Source organism: Artibeus jamaicensis, unplaced genomic scaffold, assembly GCF_021234435.1.
Source record: "Artibeus jamaicensis isolate MK-2021 breed Jamaican fruit bat unplaced genomic scaffold, CSHL_Jam_final contig_585, whole genome shotgun sequence".
Lineage (NCBI taxonomy): Eukaryota > Metazoa > Chordata > Mammalia > Chiroptera > Phyllostomidae > Artibeus > Artibeus jamaicensis.
Window position 1 is genome coordinate 2,096,386 of NW_026521894.1, and position 22,557 is coordinate 2,118,942.

The 22,557-nt window shown below is 40.8% G+C and overlaps 1 protein-coding gene across 9 annotated transcripts in view; it reads left to right on the plus strand.

The window, feature by feature from the left end:
- USP28 (ubiquitin specific peptidase 28) overlaps positions 1–21,702 on the plus strand; it is a 72,894-nt gene extending 51,192 nt beyond the window's left edge. For 5 of the 9 annotated variants that reach the window (XM_037151321.2, XM_053670449.1, XM_053670446.1 and 2 more), the window contains 13 exons: positions 2,597–2,811; positions 3,501–3,571; positions 4,913–5,141; positions 11,244–11,438; positions 12,269–12,408; positions 12,575–12,760; positions 13,774–13,869; positions 14,800–14,978; positions 15,091–15,169; positions 16,538–16,617; positions 17,157–17,280; positions 18,691–18,886; positions 20,168–21,702. In XM_037151321.2, coding sequence (XP_037007216.2) covers positions 2,597–2,811; positions 3,501–3,571; positions 4,913–5,141; positions 11,244–11,438; positions 12,269–12,408; positions 12,575–12,760; positions 13,774–13,869; positions 14,800–14,978; positions 15,091–15,169; positions 16,538–16,617; positions 17,157–17,280; positions 18,691–18,886; positions 20,168–20,343 — 1,966 coding nt within the window. In that variant the 3' untranslated portion in view covers positions 20,344–21,702. The remainder of the gene's footprint in view (positions 1–2,596; positions 2,812–3,500; positions 3,572–4,912; positions 5,142–11,243; positions 11,439–12,268; positions 12,409–12,574; positions 12,761–13,773; positions 13,870–14,799; positions 14,979–15,090; positions 15,170–16,537; positions 16,618–17,156; positions 17,281–18,690; positions 18,887–20,167) is intronic. The other 4 variants (XM_037151315.2, XM_037151316.2, XM_053670450.1 and 1 more) reach the window with 2 other exon arrangements.
- Positions 21,703–22,557: the final 855 nt, after the last annotated feature.

Below are 22,557 nucleotides of genomic sequence, written 5' to 3' on the forward strand. Positions count from 1 at the left end.
TGCAGGTGCCTGCTGGTGTGGAGGCAGAGGCCATGGAGGGAGAGTGAGGACTGCAGTACGGGAGTCTTCATGCTCGGCTCAGTCCGTTGGTTGGCACAGAGTTTACCTGGGTGTCACTGAACTGTGACGCCACCACCTGCAGAGATGGGTCTGAGTCATGAGCATTTGCTGTCCCCAGGTCTGAGTTATACAATGTGGGCTCCTTAGAATGACCTGGACTCTTGGACCCATTCTCTTGAAGTAGGGAGCTCTCAGAGATTAAGCTATAGGATGGACAGCTGGGATGAACTAGCCGTGTCCAGGCTGAGGGAGGAGGCAGTGTGCTTCCTGTTCCATCAGGTCTTATGGCCCCCCGAGTGCTGACCTTTATGTCCTCTGAGCTTGAGGAATGGGAAGCAGAATCCAGATACTCCGTCCACTGTAGTTCTTTACCAGAGGTAGTTACAGGGTTGAGCTCGGAGAATGGACACAGCCCAGAGAGGCTGGTGGGGTGAGCATCTGCATGTTTAAGAGGGCAGACTTATAGGAGAGATCTTGGGATAAGAATGTTAGTCTCCAGCCCTGGCTGGTGTAGCTCAGTGGATTGAGTGCGGGCCTGTGAACCAGAGGATTTTGGTTCAATTCCCAATCAGGGCACATGCCTGGGTTGCAGGCCAGTTCCCAGCGGGGGATGCACAAGAGGCAACCATACATTGATATTTCTCCCTCTCTCCTTCCCTTCCCCTCTAAAGATAAATAAATAAAATCTTAAAAATAAAAAGAATGTTAGCCCCTATAGGAAGCTGAGAAGCTCACTCTCCTCAGCGTCCAAAGCGGAGAGGTGGGCTGCTAGTACTCACCCAGGTAGGCCTGCTCCTGGAAGAGCAGCTTCAGGTAGCACTTTATTGGGCCATTGTTCCTGCTGGCAGAGACCAGGTGCTCCAATCCTGAGTTTGTTGGGTGACAGCTTTCAAGAGGGTCCAGAAGACAGAGGTTTCTGGTGTGCACTTCTCCCACCCCCTACCCCCCGCAGCCGCTTGAATGTGCTTGGCATCAGGCCCTGGATAAACAGCCTCTAGGGGGCTGCACAGTGTGGCATCTTCGTCTTCGGTAGTGATCACTGTGTCCAAGGACGGGTACTGTTCCTGCAACGCCTCCACGGGTCCCGCTAGCTGCTTCCTGATGACTGACCAGGGTGGCAGCCTGGGGATCCATTCCATCCCCCACCGCTGAGAGCATTCCCACTAACACAGCAGCTCCCAAGGAGAGTCACAGGATGCCTGCTAAGGAAGCAAGGGAGCCGCAGCCGTTGGGGCAGGTGGGGTGGGGTTGGACGGGCAGTAATCCAGGCCGTGGTGTTCCCAGAAGCTCCCCCCCACTCTGTGGCCTCCTGGTTACTGACTAAAAAGGTTAGGTTTTTATGTTTAAAAACTTACATTTCCCCATATTGATAATTATGTATGCATATAAGTGCACATCTGGGTAGGACATACCCAGTGTCTCTCTGGATTTCTTGTAAGTCAAAGCTGAAGGAAGTTTATGTTACTCAGTTTTTGTTGTTGTCTTTTTCTTTTTCTATTGTTCAAGTGCAGTTTTCTGTCTTTTACTCCCATCCTAGCCCACCCACCCACCCAGCCCTCTTCCCTCCTTCCCATTTCCGCCCCCCCCCCCTTAGTTTTTGTCCATGTGTCCTTTATACTAGTTCCTGTAAACCCTTCCCCTTTTCCCCTGAAATTCCCTCCCCTCTCTCCTCTGGTCCCTGTCAGCCTCTTCTCTATTTCAGTGTCTTTGGTTACTCAGTTTTAATGGGAAACCTAAGTACAGTTAGAAACTTCGTTTCTATTCCTGCTGGTTTATCTGTGTGTAGTTTGTTTGACGATGGTAGTAACCATTTACTTTTACATACTTAGTTCTCAGTTAGTTTAGGACAGTGGTGCAATACAGAAGTTAACATTTAGATTTAGAACTGAGTATTAGAAACTTACCTGAGACTACCAAGTTTTCCTTGGGAATGTAGCTACAGCGGTAGATCTGGGATTGCCTGCCTTTAGTCCCGCCCTCTGTTACTCTCCCACAGTACCACCTAGTTTGTGTTTCTGTGAATCAGATGTTCAGCTGGTGCTTCATTTTTCTTGCTCTGTACATTTGTTCCTGTGTTCACCTGTTTATCCCACTTTGGTAGGTTGCATCTTGGAGACTCTGCAGTTGATACCTCAGTTCTTCCCTTTTTCAGGTTCTCTCTTCTCCCTTCTTCACAAAAAGGCCTTATAACAAGTGGTGAGAGAGCGTGAGCCAGAGACTCAGGCAGATCTGGGTTTGATACCTCTCCACCGCTTATGAGTTGAGTGAACTTGGGTCCAAGTTTCTTAGTTTTTCTAAACCTTAGGTTTGTAATTGGTTAAGAGAGATAGTATCTCTATAGTAATAGTATCTGTCATATAAGCAAGTTGTATTAAATGAGATGTTGCATATAAAGGAAAGATTTGACTCAGTACATGTACATAGTGAATACCAACTTACAGTTGTACTTTTCCACATAGCAGCTTACTTTACAAAGCATATTTAGGCCAAGTATATTTTGGAAATGATCATACAAGCATGATTTGTCTTCCTTCAGTACAAGTAAAGAAAGCTCTTCTCAGGATGTTGAAAGTACCTTTTCTGAAGATTGTCTGCACAAGTCTACACCAGTGAATAAGCCCCTTCCATCTTCACGGTCTCCAGTGGAAATGCCTGCACACCCAGCTCCTCGAACAGTCACAGATGAGGAGATAAACTTTGTTAAGACCTGTCTTCAGAGGTGGAGGAGTGAGATTGAACAAGATATACAAGGTTGGCTCTTTAAAACTTGTCAAACAGCTACTCTTGGCCTCCTCTCTTTGTTTGACTATTTGGAAGTTAGGCACCTTGGGCACACTTGCTGCATTGCCATGTATACTGTGGAATTGGGGCCCGGGGATTACGACTTCCTTCTTCAGTTCCCTACAGGTTTCCTATTGGGTCACACACCCGTTACACAGCCATGGAAACATTTCTGGGGATTCTGGGGTGGCCTAGACACTGGTGACCACCTTTGGCTAGGGTTTTTCTGTACACTCACGGTCCTGGTGCTCAAACTCCTCCCTCCCGTTACTTTTTCCTTTTATCTGGGGAGCTAATAATAAAGTCAGATTACTGCCAAGTTCTTATTCACAGAAATTTAGCCCTGCCCTGCTCTGCCACCTTCTTTTAGGTTTTGTCTCTGGGACACTTATATTATACCCAAGTGACCCATTACGGTCTTTTTCTAAGTAGATGGTATTTTCTTTAAGAAATTTTGGTGCCAATGATAAGAGATAATTTTTTAAATCTTAATGTAATTAAATTAAAAGCCTTTAGAACCTAAAGCACTAACTGTGTGGTTTATAGAGTGAGGTTAAAATTACCGGAACCCCAGGTACAAATAAGCATTCTCTTTGTTTAGTTGAGTCCTTGACATGGAATGGAATTGTTTTAACTAAGTATCCTTTTTTTTTTAACAGATTTAAAGAATTGTATTGCAAGCACTACCCAGACTATTGAGCAGATGTACTGTGATCCTCTCCTTTGTCAGGTAGAATGAAATCGAGGGAAAGTAGCGAAGGAGTAGTCTAGTGGTGGTAATGGTGGGTACAAAAAGAAAATTGGATGGTTTTCTTTGAAAGTGGATGGGAACCTCCCTGAAATATAAGATAGCAACTTAGGGAAAAAATTGTTAGTGTGCTATTTTTTATTTTAGGCTAAAAATAAGTGGTATATGTTCTGCCATCAGTTGAAACCAAAATATGTTTGTTTGGATTCTGCCTTGTGTTATTTTTTGATATAGTAAATAGGTTTGCTCTCAAATATTAATACAAATTTCTCATATAATGGGAATTTAAGTAGTACAGTGGGGAAATGTGAACTAGGGATCAGTTACCTGTCATTTCCAAAGTCCCACGACCCTTTGTTTACCAGCATGCTTTCAAGGTTGTTTATGCGATGACTGTAAAAGGGAGGTAGGCAGGGTGGAAGTTCTAGTCATCCCCACAGAATTTTGTTTAGAGTAACAGTCTGGACATGGAGGGAAGGAGGTTCCTGTCCAGGGCGACCTCAGTGGCTCTCTGTGCCTGGCGGGAGGAGAAGAGCTGTTTCCGGGGTGGCAGGACAGGCGTGCGTTGTGTCAGTCTAGCGCTTCCCCACTTTCTCTTTTGAGTATATCAGACCTCTCTGCACTAGTAAAATCACGTCAAGGTACTGAGGAAATGTAAGTTTAACTCGATTCTATGGCTGACTTTCCCTTTTTCCACCAGTAGTTACTTGACACTTAAGTATTGCTTTATTTTCTGCTTATTGTGACAAGAAGTGCTTTTCAGATGTTGGGACAAACAAGTAGGTAGCTAAAAGAGTCTTCACCTCAGGTAGGTGTACAGTTCCCAGAAGAAACACAGGGACCGTGTGACTGATTCATAATGAAATGTGCTAACTTAAATTTTGTCTCTGTGCCAAATAAAATAGGCACAGAACAAGATAGCCGCTAATCTTGCTGTAGGTCCCAATGTGATAAGCATTTCTCAACGAAAGTGGTCAGGGTGCTTCTGCTTGTACATGAACCGAGTTCGGGATTGTGGGATAAGTAAGTCTGAGTTATCTTTGGTTTTAGATCCGTAACCATGAGAGTTTAGAGTTGAATGAGGTCTCAGAGGAGGTTACCTAGTTCAGCTCTCTGGTTTTAAAGATTTGGGAACTGAGACATAGTTGGTAGGTTCTAAGGCTGTGCATCACCAAGATGTTTCAGTGTGAGCCCTGTGACAAATATATGTATAGTTAGTTTTCTTATGTCTGATAGTTGGGCATAAATTTTTATTTTAGTAAGCTCAACTTTGTCAGATTACTTTGCTTAATCTAACTCAGAAATATGCTTTCTGATTTGCAGGTGCCTTATCGCTTGCATGCAGTTCTTGTTCATGAAGGGCAAGCAAATGCTGGACACTACTGGGCCTATGTCTATAATCAACCCCGACAAGTCTGGCTCAAGTACAATGACATCTCTGTTACCGAATCTTCCTGGGAAGAACTTGAAAGAGATTCATATGGAGGCCTGAGGAATGTTAGTGCTTATTGTCTGATGTACATTAACGACAAGCTCCCCCACTTTAATACAGGTAAAAATATGTTAGCAGATACTAAAGATAGGGGAAATATGTACTAATCAGGGAAGGGGAAACAGTTTAAACATTTTTAACCTAGCATTTATTATAAAGTAATGATGCATTTAAAAAATACATAGTACAAACGAGAATAAAGAGGAAGAGTAAGTTTGCTCTCCAGCTTCCATCCTAGAGCCCAACAAGTATCCATTGTTACGTTTCTTATGTGGGGTTCAAATACACTTTCTGCAGATGCCACATTTATTTATTGACATCTCTACCTCTTCCCATGTTCTTCCCCTCATGGGACATTTTTGTATACATAGTTTTGTACCCTTTGGAAAATAACTAAATTTTACAAGTGGATTTGCCTGAATAATTTCATACTTCTCATAATACTATTATTAATGTTAAGAGCAGTCATATTTATATTGGTACTTTGCTGTTTACTGCATGCTTTCAATTTTTATTTTTCTAATAACTTAGAAAATAACTTTAGAGTTATTTTTCTAATAACTCTAAAAGGGAGATAGGCAGGGTAGAAATTCTTATTATCTACCTTTTCCAGATAAGATTCTCTAGCTGTCCAATAAGTAAATAGCAGGCAAATGATTCAGATCCAGTTCTGACCCCAAATTCTGTACTGTTTTCCATATACATTATTATCTTCCTTTCACATCTTCTCTGAGAGGTCTTATGGCCAGCGTTTCACATCCAAGATCGTAGAAGGCTTTTCTTTCAGTCCTCGAACTTGACTGTGTCCAATAGGTAAGAAATTGTGTGAGGCCTTTTGCCCAGGTAGCAGGTTGTCTTTCTGATTCAGTAATGAGAGTGTTAGGGTGGGAGGGCGGGAGGTGAAGGAATGGTCACCCGACAGTAATTGGCCTTCATAATTTCGTATTTGCAGTGTGAAAGTAGGAACAGCTACTTGTGGGTGTTACTGTACAAGTAATGGTACTGGCTGTTGGTAGTGTACTGGAGCCTTGATATTACACGTAGGGCTCATTTTTATTTATTTTATAAAAATTTTACTTATTTATTTTTAGAGAGGGGTGTGAGGGAGAAAGAAAGGGAAAGAAACATTGATATGTGAGGAAAACATTGACTGGTTACGTTTCACATGCCCCAACTGGGGACCTGGCCCACAACCCAGGCATATGCCCTGACTGGGAATTGAACCAGTGACCTTTCAGTTTGTAGGCCGACACTCAGTCCACTTAACCACACCAGCCAGGGCTCTTTTGTATTTTTTAATCACCATATGGTTGTGTCTATGAGTTTGGTTTTTGTTTGTTGGGGTTTTTATTTATTTGTTTGTTTGGGGTTTTGTTTTGTTTTTGCTTAGTTCCTTTACCTTTTCTACCCAGTTCTGCAACCTGGCTCCCCTCTGAGAGCTGTCATTCTGTTCTCCATCTGTGAGTCTCTTTCTATTTTGTTAGTTCTATTTTGTTAGATTCCACATATAAGTGAAATTATATGGCACTTGTCTTTCTTTGACTGGCTTACTTCACTTAGCACAATGCTCTTCAGGTCCATCCATGTTGTTTCAAAGAGTAGAATTTCCTCTTTTATGGCTGCGTAGTATTCCATTGTGTAAATGTCTACAGTTTTTTATCCATTCGTCTCCTGATGGGTACTCCTGATGCTTCCAAATTTTAGCTATTGTAGATAAGGCTGCTGTGAACATAAGGGTGTATATGTTCTTTTGAATTAGCATTTCACGTGTCTTCACATATATTCCAAGAAGCGGAATTGCTGGATCATAAGGCAGTTCCATTTTTAATTTCCTTAGGTAACTCTGTACTGTTTTCTGCAGTGGCTACACCACTCTTTATTCCCACCAGCAACACACAAGGGTTCCCTTTTCTCCACATCCTGGCCAGTACTTGTTTGTTGATTTATTGGTGATAGCCATTCTAACAGGCATGAAGTTTTAATCTGCATTTTTCTGATAATTAGTGATTTCGAGCATCTTTTCATATATCTGTTGGCCAACTATCTTTATATTCTCTTTGGAGAAGTGTCTATTAAGATCCTTTGAGTGCAGTATTTTGTTTTTTTGCTGTAGTTTTGTGAATTCTTTATAAATTTTAGGTATGTCATTGGCAAATATGTTCTCCCATTTAGTAGGTTTCTTTTTTAAGTATATTTTATTGATTATGCCATTACAGTTGTCCCAATTTTTTCTCCCCTTTATCCCCCCTTCACCATGTACCCCCTCACCTCCAGCATTACCCTCCCCCACCTTAGCTCATGTCCATGAGTTGTACATATAAGTTCTTTGGCTTCTCCATTTCCTATACTATTCTTAACCTCTCCCCATCTATTTTATGCCTGCCCATTATGCTTCTTATTTCCTGTACCTTCTCTCCACCCCTTCCCACTGAAAACCCTCCATGTGATCTCCATTTCTCTAGTTGTGTTTCTGGTCTAGTTGTTTGCTTAGTTTTTGTTTTTGTTTTTTAGGTCCAGTTGCTGATAGTTACAAGTTTGTTGCCATCTTACTGCTCATAGTTTTTGATCTTCTATTTCTTAGATAAGTCCCTTTAACATTTCATATAATAAGGGCTTGGTAATGATAAACTCCTTTAACTTGACCTTATCTGGGAAGCCCTTTTTCTGCTCTCCATTCTAAATGATAGCTTTGCTGCATAGAGTAATCTGGGATGTTAGGTTCTTGCCTTTCATGACTTGGAATACTTCTTTCCAGCCCCTTCTTGCCTATAAGGTTTTTTTTTTGAGAAATCAGCTGCTAGACTTATGGGAACTCCTTTATAGGCAACTGTCTCTTTTTCTCTTGTTGCTTTTAAGATTCTTTCCTTATCTTTAATCTTGGGTAACTTAATGAGCATATTCCTTGGAGTGTGCTTCCTTGGGTCCAATTTCTTTGGGACTTTCTGAGCTTCCTGGACTTCCTGGAAGTCTTACTTCCTTCACTAGAATGGGGAAGTTTTCCTTCATTATTTGTTCAAATAAGTTTTTAATTTCTTGCTCTTGTTCTTCTTCTGGCATCCCTAGGATTTGGATGTTTGAGCATTTAAAGCTGTCCCAGAGGTTCCTAAGCCTCTCTTCAATTTTTTAAATTCTTATTTCTTCATTCTGTTCTGGTTGGATATTTATTTCTTCCTTTTGTTCCAACTTGTTGACTTGGGTCCTGGTTTCCTTCCCTTCACTGTTGGTTCCCTGTATATTTTGCTTTATTTCACTTTGGGTAGCCTTCATTTCTTCTTTAATTTTGCAACTGACCTCAATCAGTTATGTGAGCATCCTGATTACCAGTGTTTTGAACTCTGCATCAGATAGGTTGGCTATCTCCTCGTCACTTAGCTCTTTTTCTGGAGTTTTGATCTGTTCATTCATTTGAGCCATATTTCTCTGTCTCGGTGTACCTATTATGTTGTAAGAGGCAGAGCCTTAGATATTTTCCAGGGCCTGGCAAACCCTGTTCGCTGCATTTTGACACCGTCTGTGGGAGAGGGATCAGAGAGGGAACAATGCGGCTGACTTGCTCCACTCTAGCCCTGCTTTCCAACTAACTCTCCTGTGAGACTGGGAGTTTCTCCCACTGTGGCAACCCCTGCAGTATTTTACAGCTAACTTTGAGTCTTCAGTTTCCCATATACCCAGCCCCGCCTTGCCCATGCAGCCTGCCGCCTTGCCAGCTGTGCTCTCTACTAGGTTGCCCTCTCACGTCTCCATCCCACCCACCGGTCTGGGTGAATGTTTCTTAAATTCCTTGATTGTTGGAGTTCCATGCAGTTTCATTTTCTGGCAGTTCTGGTTTATTGTTTTTAAATTGGTTGTTGTCCTTCCTTTGGCAAGGAAGCGAAGCGTTTCTACCTATGCCTCCATCTTGGCTGGAACTCTGGTGAGTTTCTTTCCATTTTGTTGATGATTTCCTTTGCTATGAAAAATTTTTTAGTTTGATGTAGTGTCATTTGTTTATTTTTTCTTTTGTTTCCCCTGCTGGAAGAGATATATCAGAAAAAATACTTTTACTAGCAATGTCCAAGATTTTGCTGCATGTTTTCTTCTAGGACTTCTATGGTTTTGAGTCAAACACATTTAAGTGTTTGATCCATGTTGAATTTATTGCTTATGGTGTAAGAAGGTGGTCTAGTTTCACTTTTTTTCACATATTTGTCCAATTTTCCCAACACCATTTATTGACTAGACTATCTTTACCCCATGTTATGTTTTCACATCCTTTGCCAAATATTAATTGACTGGAAAGGCATGTGCTTTTTTCTGTGCTCTCTATTCTGTTCCATTGTTCTATATGTCTGTTTTTATGCCAGTAGCATGCTGTTTTGATTACCATAGCCTTGCAGTATAGTTTGATATGAGGTAGTGTGATTCTTCCACCTTTGTTTTTCTTTCTCAACATTGCTGTGGCTATTTGGGGTCTTTTGTGGTTCCATGTAAGTTTTTGTAATATTCTAGTTCTGTGAAATATGCTGTTGGTATCTTGATAGAAATTTTGTTGACTCTGGATTGCTTTGGGTAGTATGAACATTTTCATGATGTTAATTTTTCGTATTCATGTACACAGTATAAGCTTCCACTTATTTGTGCCTTTTTCAGTTTCTTTATTCAGTATCATAATTTTCTGAGTGCAGTTCTTTTACATCCTAGTTTAAATTTACTGCTAGGTTTTTTTTAAGCAGTTGAATGGAATTGTTTTGTTACTTTCCCTTTTTGATAGTTAATCATTGGTTATTTTTGAATATTTACTTTGTATCCTGCTACTTTACTGAATTCATTTATCAGTCTATTAATTTTTAGGTGGAAGCTTTAGGGTTCTCTGTACACAGTGTCATATCATCTGCAAATAAAGACAGCTTTACTTCTTTTTCTATTTGGATGGCTTGTATTTCTTTTCTTACCTGATTGCTGTGGCTAGGATGTCTAGTACTATGTTGAATAAGAGAAATGAAAGCAGACATCCTTGTCTTGTTCCTGATCTTAAGGGAAACACTTGTAGTTTTTGACCATTGAGTATAAGGTTAGCTGTGGCTGTCACATACGGTCTTTATTCTATTGAGATAAAGACCGTATGTGACAGCCTATCATTTTGCTGGATTTTTGCTGGATTTTATCATTTTGCTGGATTTTATCAAGTGCTTTTTCTTCCTTTACTGATATGATCATGTACTTTTTATCCTTTGTTTTGTTTATGTAGTGTGTCATGTTAATTGATTTGTGGATATTGTACCAACTTTGCGTCCTCAGAATAAATCTCACTTGAATAGGGTATATGATCTTTTTAATATGTTGCTGGATCTGGTCTCCTAATATTTTGTTGAAGATTTTACTGAGTTCATCAGGGATATTGACCTATAATTTTCTTTCTTTGTAGTGTCTTTATCTGGTTTTTGAATTATGATCATGCTGGCTCATAAAATGAGCTTGGAGAGTCTTCCCTGCTCTTGAATTTTTTTGGACTAGTTTGAGAAGGAGAGGTTTTAATTCTTTGAATCATTTTTATATTATAGAAGCACAAAAATGGAAACTGCCATTTGCTTAGTGAAAAGACTAGTTAATGGCAACCAATAAGTGGATGTTGTTGTTCTGCTGTAGAGTATTTTTATTTTGTTTTTTTTTGTGTTGGTCAAAACAAAAAAGGGTTAGGAATGAAAGTTAATCTGTGCTTCATATCCTGCTGTTTTTCATCATAGCTTTTAATGAACCAGGTATTATTGGCCATTTAAATGTTGTAACAGATTGCTTTGTGATAGCACTTAATCAAATAAACTTGACACAGTGTAAGTGTCTTGGAATTCAACTCTAACCATCTTGAGGTAGATATTCTTTTCAATAATGGAAGCAGTGGTTACATCAACAAAACTATTTTACTTGAACTTTCCTTTGGATATAATAGTTTTTCTGAATTTCCAAGAAATGTTTGGTCTATTATTATTTTGCCAGTGATTGGCATCTGTTCTAAATTTCTACATGCTTATATTCATTTACCAGGTATTAAGTGTGTGCCTACCTATTTACACTAGGCACCGTTATTGATGTGCTCTGTTGGCATTATATTATTAATACCTCTGATAGATTATGTATTTTCATTGGGAAGGACCTTTTGATTTCTCTACCTTTGTTCTTTCTCAGAGGCAGCCCCAAATGAATCAGACCAGATGTTAGGAGAATTGGAAGCCTTATCTGTTGAACTTAAGCATTACATTCAGGAAGATAACTGGAGATTTGAACAGGAAGTAGAGGAGTGGGAAGAAGAGCAGTCTTGTAAAATTCCTCAAATGGAATCTTCTACCAACTCAGCGTCACAGGATTTCTCTACGTCCCAAGGTATTTGAGAAGGGCAGTATGCCAGTGACCCAGCGGTAGTCCCGCTGCGCTTTGTCAGCCAGCACAGTGTGCGTCAGCTGGGAGAGCCGCCGCAGCGCGCAGCTGCAGCATCGTTCCCACGCAGCTGGTGTTGCACAACCTGACGGAATGGCTTGTGGCTTCCGAATGTGATCTCTGATGAGTAGAAGTACTGGCAGAAAGACTAGCTACCTGTACTTCTACTCTGTTTAGTTTTGCTTATTTCCCAGGTTGTAAGGTAAATTATGATACAATTAATAGGTAGAATTTATGAAAACAATTCTCCAAAAATGACCTTCACCAGGTCAAACACATGGTAGTGGAAGGAAACTAGACTTTGGGGAGCACGCAATAGAATACACAGATGTCAAATTATAATCTCGTACACCTGAAAATTGTATAATGTTATTAACCAATGGTACCCTGATAAATTTAATTTAAAAATAATTTATAACATTATTAATTATAATGCTATATGTAAATGTGTCAAAGCTCAAGAACTTTAAAGTGTGTGTGTATACAATATATATGAATTTTTTTTAAAGGTTATTTTCTTAACAGATTATGTGGGAAGCCTTCTTGGTATAAAGGAATATGACAAAGTTGGGAGTGCATTAAATTTTATGGGGTCATCATTGGGGTTTTGCTGAAGTTGCCATTTATTCTAGTCACAGTTTCTAGGGGAAACTTCCATAGACTTTTTTTAAAGGTTTGTTAGAAGGGTTGTATATTAAACTGTGTGTCCATCGTGCTCGGCTTTTACAAAGTTAATTATCATCAGGTGCTAATTCCTGTGTACAATTCTTTATCAGAGCCTTCAGTAGCCTCTTCTCATGGGGTTCGCTGCTTGTCGTCTGAGCATGCCGTGATCGTCAAGGAGCAAACTGCCCAGGCCATTGCAAACACTGCACGTGCCTACGAGAAGAGTGGTGTGGAAGCAGCCCTGAGTGAGGTGAGAGTCACTGAAGGAGCCTGGATCCCAGAGGGGCAGGCTTTCAGCAGTGATTTCTGCAGTTTTCTCACATTTTGATTATTCTGTATCTCTCCTGCATTAAACCAATCCCCCTTTATTTCTCCTGTTTTTTTCCTTACTCTTTCTCTCTGTTCTGCTGCCACAGCTTAAGGAACCTGAATCCAAGAAGCCCATGCCCCCGGAAGCAAACCTTGCAGAGCAGTCAGAACAGCCCCAAAAGGCTAATGATGCAGAGTCTGCAGCCCAGCCTAATTCTGAGGTCTCTGAAGTCGAGATTCCCAGTGTGGGAAGGATTCTGGTTAGATCTGATGCAGATGGATATGATGAGGAGGTACAGAGATGAGTGCAGGGGTTAGTTGTTTGTTGTTAGTCTTACATTCCCTTCCCTTGTCCCTGGTGTGCTTCAGGGTGTTTGGCAATGGTTAATATTTTCTTACTGAAACAGATAATGGACGAGAAGGCCTATCTGGTTTGACCTCAGTTATTATGTTTAAAAAGATAACCTCGTTCCCATTGTATACTGCTTCCAGTGTACATCTACCCAGGCTTATATTTATGGGGGCCACCGCAGAGTTTAGATGGCTCAGAAAGAGAATTTAGTTCTTTTTCTGGTGTTAGGAACACAAAAATTGCCTTTTAAGTTAGGAATCTTTGCCTTCGGTAGTATTAGTTAATGCTTTTCCAACAAGTGTAAAATTTTCAGGTGTCTAGTGAGCAAATGTAAAGTGGACTTGTTTTTACTTCTAACGCTTAAGAAGGAGCTGTAGAGCCCAGGTTGTTGTGTTTCCTCTTTACGCCTGTCACCGCACACAACCAGTGACGGATTCAGTCCCTCAGATTCTAACGGGCTGTGAGACAGCTCTGAAATCATTGAAAGGCTTTCATTTTGTGAAGTTATATTTGTGCATTTCCTAGTTCCAGACTCTTTTAAATGTGCTATTTGACCTAGTAAAAGTCTGAAATAATTGTGTGTTGGGGCTGTACTCCCAAATTATAGAACCAAATTGGAATTCTCACCTCAGACAGTTCCCCACTGAGAGCTCTAATTTTCCTGATTCTTTAGCAGTCCCAGAATAGATATTTTTAGACCTACATAGTTATTCATCTGCTAATGTACGGGGCATATATAGAAATAGCTGGTCTGGGGCATTGTGTCGAGGGCAGGGTTGCAAGTGTGTGTAGGAGTGGGTGCGTGTGGGAGTGGTGTGTGTAGGAGTGAGTGTGTGAACCCGACTTGCAGTGTAGCCATGCTTCCCTTTAACAGTCTGCTCACTCATCTGTCATACACTCCTCTTTTGAACCTTTTCTCTCCTTTTCTCTGTGTTTTGTGCCCTCTTGTGGTAGGTGATGCTGAGCCCTGCCATGCAGGGGGTCATCCTGGCCATAGCTAAAGCCCGTCAGACCTTTGACCGAGATGGGTCTGAAGCAGGGCTTATAAAGGTATTTCTGAGTGGGGTTTTTTTTGGTTTGTTTGTTTTTTAAAGATTTTATTTATTTTTAGAGAAAGAAAAAGGGAAGGAGAAAGAGAGGGAGAGAAACATCAGTGTGTGATTGCCTCTTGTACACCCCTTACTGGTGACTTGGCCCGTAACCCAGGCAGGTGCCCTGACTGGAAATTGAACCAGTGACCCTTTGGTTCTCAGGCCGGCACTCAATCCACTGAGCTGCACCAGCCAGGCTGTTTTTAATTTCTCATTTTTATACCACAGGTGCCATAATAGTAAGGCAATAATTTTATTAGATGCTAAACAATAGAATTAAAAATGTCCTTCACTGAAGTAAAGCATAAAACTCCCTTTCCTGCCCAACCGATGAATAAGCTGCCCCATCACGTGACTGCACCTCCCCAGCTGGTGCCCATGGGCCTGGGGAGTGGGGCGGTCCTGTGTCGCACCCCCCCCCCAGGGCCTGTTGTTCTTCGGAAATGTCTGTTAATAAAGCCATTATTGAGACGTTGCCTTTGTAATTGGAGCTGTAATGTAAGAAAGTAGGCTTTGCCTTTTAAGGTACATGAATAAAATTCAAGGTTCATGAATAAATTGTATTCATGTGGATTTTAAAAATTTGGGTCCATGGGACTCAAGGATTGCCTGAAATAATGAAAACTTGGTGTTTGTTTTTTTTCTGAGAACTTTATGGAAAATTTTTTTTATGAATATAGTATATCTTTTGTGCCAGAATGCTAGAGGAATTTTATCCCTCATGATGTGCAAACACTTTACAAATGCCATAGTTACCTCTGTAATCTCTTAGTAAGAATTTCTTAGAAGTCTTTTCAGAGTTATAAAAACCTCTGTAGCCCTCAGGGACCAATTTCTGTTCCCAGAAGCCCAGAGTGCACCCGTTCTGACCACCAGTTGTCTCTGGCAGGCATTCCATGAGGAATACTCCAGGCTCTACCAGCTCGCCAGAGAGAGCCCCACCTCGCACAGCGATCCTCGGCTGCAGCACGTGTTGGTCTACTTTTTCCAAAATGAAGCTCCCAAAAGGGTAGTAGAGCGGACCCTTTTGGAACAGTTTGCAGATAAAAACCTTAGCTATGATGAAAGGTGAGAGGGGAATTCCCCGAGGAACCCCCACTCCTGGGTCTGGCTCGACTCAGTCCCTGTGGGGAAGCTGCGTACTGTGTTCTTTCATTGCTTTCTGAACTTGGCCCCGCAGGTCAATCAGCATCATGAAGGTGGCCCAAGCTAAACTGAAGGAGATCGGTCCAGATGACATGAATATGGAGGAGTACAAGGTGAAGTCTTTCCTCTAAATCTACAAAGCCACAACCATTAATCTCTGAGGCAAAACTAACAATTCTGTAACTCCTTCCCCACCCCCACCCCCCAAAAAATGGGTAAAAATGTATAAATGATCTTTTCTTACCTTCAGAGTAGCAGGTTTCTTCATTCCATTCTTCTGTTAGAGTGAATCAAAACTTCATTTTCCTAAATATGTATTTTAGCCTGATTCTAGGCAACAAAACTCTTAATTCATGGTTTGGGTTAGTTTTAAATAATATAATTTTCTAATATGTCTATTTGAGATTAAATTTCTCTTCATTAAAAGTTCATATATAACTACACAATTTTTTAAAAAGCACATGTTGTATATAAAACAGTGTCACCTCCCACGTAAGGGTTGCCCACCACACTTAGCTCGAGTGTGGTCCTGCATGACTGGGGTGGCCTTATCCTTCTGTCTTCCTCACATCTGGATGGTTTCATCAGAACTGGAGAGGTCATCCGTTTATACCAGAGCCAAATGACTTTGACATGGGTGTTGGCAAGAAGATGATCAATTCTGAAGTTCATATGAAATACATATGAGGGGGAAATCCCCCGAAACTGGAATTATCTTCTAGCGGGCAGGCCCCTCGTAGTACAGGCTTCCCCAGACTAGGTGAGTGTCGTAGGAACCCATCTTTGTCAGTGTACCAACTGGTGTTGTTATGAGAGGCTATGTTAGGCTTCAGTGAAGTTTTTGGAAGACTCTTTCAACATGTGTGCCTAGTTCATGATGGGTGATTTATGAGTGCACCTGCCCACACTGCTCTGAGTGTTCAGCAGTTTTTGATGAAAAACAATATGACCCCCGTTCTCTGCCCTCTCTGTTCACCTGATCTTACCTTGAGTGACCTTGCCTTGCCTTGGATGAAAAAAGTCCTGAAAGGGAAATGTTTTGCCAACATGGAAAAGGTGAAACAAGAAACAGCAAAAGCACTAATATGCATCAAAATCAACAAATTCAGAAACTGTTTTGAGCAGTAGAAAAAAATGTCTCGATAGGTATATTGCATCAAATGGAGAGTTCTTTGAAGATGACTGAAGTTGAAATGTGTAATAAATACACAATTTGTTATAAATAAATTCTGGCGTTTTTTGGGTCTGCCCTCATATTTCTGTTCCTTAGGAAGGAACAGGACATTAAAAGTTGAGGTCAATAGTAGACTTACTCTAAATGTTGAATATGCTTTTATCTAAAAGTTTTTGTGTTTATTGCTTTTGTGCCTGGCCATATGTGCTCAATAAATATTTGTATAGAGTTTAAAACATACTGTGGTAGAAAGTAGAGAAATAGTTTATTGTGGTCATAATCACTAATAGTAGTTATTCCTTTTCAGAAGTGGCATGAAGATTATAGTTTGTTTCGAAAGGTGTCTGTGTATCTCCTAACAGGCCTGGAACTCTATCAGAAAGGAAAGTATGTTGGCCTTTTATGTCAGTAAGGTTATGGGTCGGGACCCTGTTACCGATACCCACCAAGGAGTACTGAGAACCACAGGCGTGCATCACCTCCCCTGTCACATATGTTAGTGTGCCTCCACTTTTCCCACCGTTGCACTTAGTTTGGCTCTGGACGTCACACTTGTTTTTTCATCCTTTACCTAAGGATAGATTTATTAATAGAGATAATGGCCAGATTTTCTTTGTGATAAATGACAATGAACTCAGAAAGTCAATTTTAGAGTTAGTGAGCATCTAGTCAACTTCTTTGTTTTACAGTTAAGAAAAACTGAACCCCGGGGAGATTTTATGATTTGTTTTGGGCTTTGGGCCAATTTGTAGAAGAGCTGAGACTGGCTGCAGTTTTTTAGGCCCCAGGCTTTTCCCAGCACCACCTCCACCTTAAGACTTTTCCAGAACTGCAGCCACATGAATGCTTGTCTTGGGAAACAGTGAAGTCTGGTCTTGGATTCTGGAGAAGGAGCACTCAGCTGTCATTATCTGCCATTTTCTAAGGTACCAAGAAGCCCTTTCCTACTTGGTGTACGCCTACCAGAGCAACACCACTCTGCTGACGAAGGGGCCCCGCCGGGGGGTGAAGGAATCCGTGATTGCTTTGTACCGGAGAAAATGCCTCCTGGTTCGTACTGTTTGTAAAGCCTTGCTGTCTTTATTGTTTTGTCTTTACCTCTGCTCCTTGAAGCCATGAAGAAATATAACTTGGAAATCTCCAGCAGGTTTTAGATTTTTCCAAACTCTCAAGAGGATATTAACATTGAAAACAGATTATTTTAAATTACTTAAGCGAATATCATTCTTCTTCAATCCCTGATAGAAGTTAGGATGTGAATGTTGTCCCTTTTTCTGTGCCTTTTATGTATACCTGCATTTCATCACAGTGGTTTCCTACTAGATTGTGAATTCCTGGAGCACAAGTTTTCTTAGCTGTTTTCTCTGTGTCTGAAAGATAGTAAGCATGTAATAAATGTGTGTAGGAGGAATGCAGTATTTTTTCTGTGTCCTTGCTAGTGGATGAGAGTCTTAGTGACTTCTAAAGACACTCCAGTTTTTTTTAAGGTATGAACCACAAGAACTGGTCTGGCCATTCTGTTGTTATCGTTGTCATACACCACTGGAGGCCTCCTGGCCTGTTTTGCATTTGACAGCCACATGGGAGGGCAGACCCACATCCCCTCTGCCCACCGACGGATTTAAAGAGGTGCTTGTCCTTCTGAACACTGAAGAGGCGCTTGTCCTCGGAGTGTGCTTGTGTCCATCCTCCCTGACACCAGCAGCGGTGCCCTCACAGGGCAGTCAGGCCAGTGTTTCCACCCTGCCTTCCTGTGAACACCGAGTGGAGGAATGAAGTCATGATGTATAGTGACCTCAAGAGCTTCATTTTTCTCATTTATGCTTGATTTCTGTATTAGTTATAGTCGTGGCAGGGCATTTTGAAGCTGAAGAAAAGGGGCTTGTATACTTGATGGATCTGAATTTTATTAGAGTCATACTTTAATTTTTTTAATCACCAAATGCAGAATACTTGTGAAATACCCTGCTCAGTTTCCGCAGGTAGGCAGCAGTAGTGATTTAGGTTATTTCCATGGCTTGCTCTCTACCCTCAGTGTGGGTCAGAATCCCCTAGGGAACATCCACACGAAGGTGATGCACAGATCCTCCCCAGGCTGGTAAACTGGCTCCTGGGCATCTGCATGTCTTCTGCAGGTGATTCTGATGCTCAGTGGAGATTGAGAACCAATGAATAGGCCTTTTGGTGGAAGCAGGTATTAGGCACTATCTTGTAAGTTTAGGCTTGTGGGTCAGAGGCTTAGCTGCATGGGAATCACCTTGGGAGCTTTGAAAAAAATCCCAGTGCCCAGGTCCCCTGCATTCCAGTTACAGCAGCTTATGGAGTGGGACCTGGGTACAGAGTGATTTTTAGAGACATTCCCTAGGCAACTCTAATGCGCAGTAAAGTTTGGCAACACTTGCTAGGATCTTCTAAAATAGATACCTTTCTCAGACTCTTTTTTTTTCCTTTTATTTGTAGGAGCTGAATACCAAAGCGGCTTCTCTCTTTGAAACAAATGATGACCACTCTGTAACAGAGGGTATTAAGGTTATGAATGAGTTGATCATTCCCTGTATTCACCTTATCATCAATAATGACATCTCCAAGGATGACCTGGATGCCATTGAGATCATGAGAAAGCATTGGTGCTCTTACCTTGGACAGGATATTGCAGGTATATTGTTTAAGGCTTCTGAGAATTATAGCACTGTATAGCACTGGTTGCCAAGATTTTTAAAGGGATTATTGGAACCCCCTGGGATATAAATGAGTTAAAAGTGGATCTTCTCTATTAAAACAAAGGATGGCAGCCTGGGCCTCTGTTCCTCTCCGCCCCTGCCACAACCCCTTACCTCTTTGGCGGCTGCTGAAGCATCTTCACAGAAGACCAGGAAACCCTGTTTGAAAGCACCACTGCCCTCTAGGAATTTCATTTGCCAAAATCTGAAATCTAATTTTATCATTTAAAAAACAAAATGTAGCCCTGGGAGGTGTGGCATTGTCCTGTAAACTGAAGGGTCGTGAGTTTGATGCCTAATCAGGGTACATGTCTGGGTTGTAGGTTCATCCTTGGTTGGAGTGCGTACTGGAGGCAACCGATCGATCTTCCTCTCTGTTTCTCTCTCATTCCCTTCCTCTCTCTTTCTAAAAATCAATAAGCATGTCCTCAGGTGAGGATAAAAAAAGATAATCAAAATCTGTTTAGGCAGCTTGATTATGGTGCCATCACTAAATTTTCCACTGGCATGAAGTAGCAAGACAATCATATCAACTGTGATGCCTTTGAGATGAATCAATTAGTAAATGGAATATTCTTGCCCAACATATTTTAGGAAGGGAGCCTAAAACTAGTTATTTTTAAGTGAGTTTGGTAGACTTAGAAAGTTGGTGTATATTCTAATATGATCTTTTCATTAGTGTCTCACTGATGTAAAGATATTCCATTGACTTGTTCAAGTGTTCAAGTTTATAGTTACTTAAAAATTCTACTATAATTAGTAGGTATGAATTTCCCTTTAATGTCTTCAGTTTTTGTTTAGATCATGTGTGATGTATAGCTTTACTTAATGTTCTGTGTACACACTGTATTTTAATGATTTGAAAGAACATAGCACCATTATGTTTATGACACAGAGCTTTATATCTACTTTCTCAAAGTTTAAAAGGATGATTGATTGGAAGATGTGTTCATAATGAAGTCAATATATAGTGTTAGTCTGCCATATGTCAGATAGTTTAAAGCAGTGGCCTAAAATAAAGCTTTGGTATATTTGGCAAGTAGGTCTTTGCTCCCAGTTTGGTCTGAAGGAATGACCACTTGTTAGCTGGCCAGAATAATGCTTTGAAGTTGGGTAATAAGCTATACGGACAGCTTTCTCATACAGTTGCAGACTTAGTTTTTACCCAGACATCTCTCGAGCTGTCTGAGATGTAACCATCCATTCTCTCTCCACAGAAAATCTGCAGCTGTGCTTAGGGGAGTTTCTACCCAGGCTTCTAGATCCTTCTGCAGAAATCATTGTCTTGAAGGAGCCTCCAACTATTCGACCCAATTCTCCCTATGACCTTTGCAGCCGATTTGCCGCTGTCATGGAGTCAATTCAAGGGATTTCAACTGTGACAGTGAAATAAGCCGTCACACGTTCAAGGCCCGTCCCGGTCCTTTGATTGCCTCCCTGTTTGGACAGAAGTCTGTTACCATGGTGTTTACCTTGGGAAAGGAATTAGGTGAAAAAGTAAGATTCAGATCTAGATCCCAGCCATGCTGTGTGTACAACAAAGGATTGAAAATAAAATTGCACTTTTTAGGAACAGAATCACTAAAGCAATTGTACTGAAAAAGGCAGGAGCCAGTGTATGAAAATGTTGAGTTATGCAGAAGACCTGAAATGTCCTCTTGCACCTATGAGAATGCTTGGACTTTTCTAGCCTTTTACCATGTTTTAAATTATCCTTCAGGCACAAATATTTTTGACAGCAGAGTAGAAGGGTGATTCATCAGAACCTGAACCAGATGAATAGCTACTCGTTAATACAGATGACATTTGAAAATTTTTAACTGCAAGAGATGAAAAATGTAAACCTTGCCTGGCCCTGGGCCGGAGACGACAGACCAGGATGCTGATACACCTCTGCCCGTTGCCTCGGGCAGGCTGTAAAGTCATGTGGCAGTGAAACGCTGCAAAGTGAAATGAAAGCTGCCTTTCCTTTCTTTCTTCTCTCTCTTTCATTTTATATTTTAAAATAAACCAGAAAACCTCATGCTCAGTCCTCAGTGAAAGAAAGAAAAGCATTAAGAACTTTAGATGGACTAACATTGCAAAACTTGACTAAAGGTAGTGGGTTTTTTTGTTTTTGTTTTTTTTGGTGAGGGAGCCTTTATTTTTTTAACTTAAGTTTAGTTGGTGTATAATATTATATTAGTTTCAGTGTACAACATAGTGATTTGGCATTTTTGTACCTTACGAAGTGATCGCCATACTAAGCCTAGTACCCATCTGTCACCATACAAACTTATCCCAATATTATTGACTGTATTTCCCTTTTCTTCTTCACCCATCCCTCCCACTACCACCCAACTAAACAAAACAGAAACGAGCTCATAGAAACAGAGATCAAAGTTATGGTTAATGATACAGCATTTTGTCATTAACCATTTAGGTAAAATTTTCTAGGTTGTGAAAATTGTCAGAAACATATCTGCGACTGATGCTAGCCCAAAAGAAAATTTTGTTGCCCTTACCCTTTTTGTTTTGAAAGAATAAGGGATATGGGCATGTAAAAAGAGGGGGAAAAACCCTCTACATATGTGTATGTAAAGAGAGGAATATCCCATTGACCATTTTTGGGTGTCCCATTGACCATTTTTGCCTCCAGCTTGGGTGCTTTAATGAAATTTTACAATGAATGAGGAAAGTGTGGGAGGGAAGAACACTTGATACAACTATGCAGATTTTATAAATGTGCAATAAAAGTATTTGTTTTACCTTTGGTGTGCAGTATGGCCTTTATTTAAATACACCTTTTTTTATTTTGGAAGTGAATGAACTCGGTACACATTTGCCATGTTTCAGTTTTTCTTTTTTTAAAGAAACAAGGGTTAGGTTAAAGGGTGAGAAGCCCAATGGGGAGGGATGGAGTGCGAGCGGCGCCAGCCCATCTTTGGGTGGTACCTAGAGGAGGCCGGTTCCTTTTCATCTCATTTGCTAGTTGTATTGCATGTAACCACTTTGTAATCTGTCAAATTTAGGAGGCAAAAAGAAATTTTAACTTTTTAATGCTTTGGTTAAATGAATGGTTTGGTCATCTTTTCCACAAATTCAGAGGTATCTTTTGTGTTTTAAAGTTCCTGCAGAGATTCGTTTCATGGAAATTGATCAATTTTTTTACCCATTTTACCTTTTACTGTTTAAAATTATAGACCAATTGTCTCTTTTAAATCCCTGTCATGATTGAGTACTGTGCAGTTATATTATTTTTTTTATTGCAACACTGCTGAGGTGTTGGTTTGAGGACTGTGGTTTGTACAAGGTCATAGGTGTCCTAAGTAGTGGAGCCAGGACGCGAACCCTTGGTGGTCTCACTTGTGCTTTTAACAACTGCTCCCCTGTACTTGATAGTCTTGTAATGTCTTTCCTTTGTGCCTTTCCACATTAGTTATTTCCTGGTCACCTTCTGGGAATGTACAGTTGGCCAAGAAGGGAACAGATGGGCATCTAGTGTTTGGTGCTGAGTAGTTTATAAGGTTGAAATTCACTGAAACCACCAGGGGGAGCGCTGAGAAGTAATTTCTTTTTCCTCATGTCAGCTGGCTGCCTTAGGTACAGTCTGGTTTCTTACACAGTT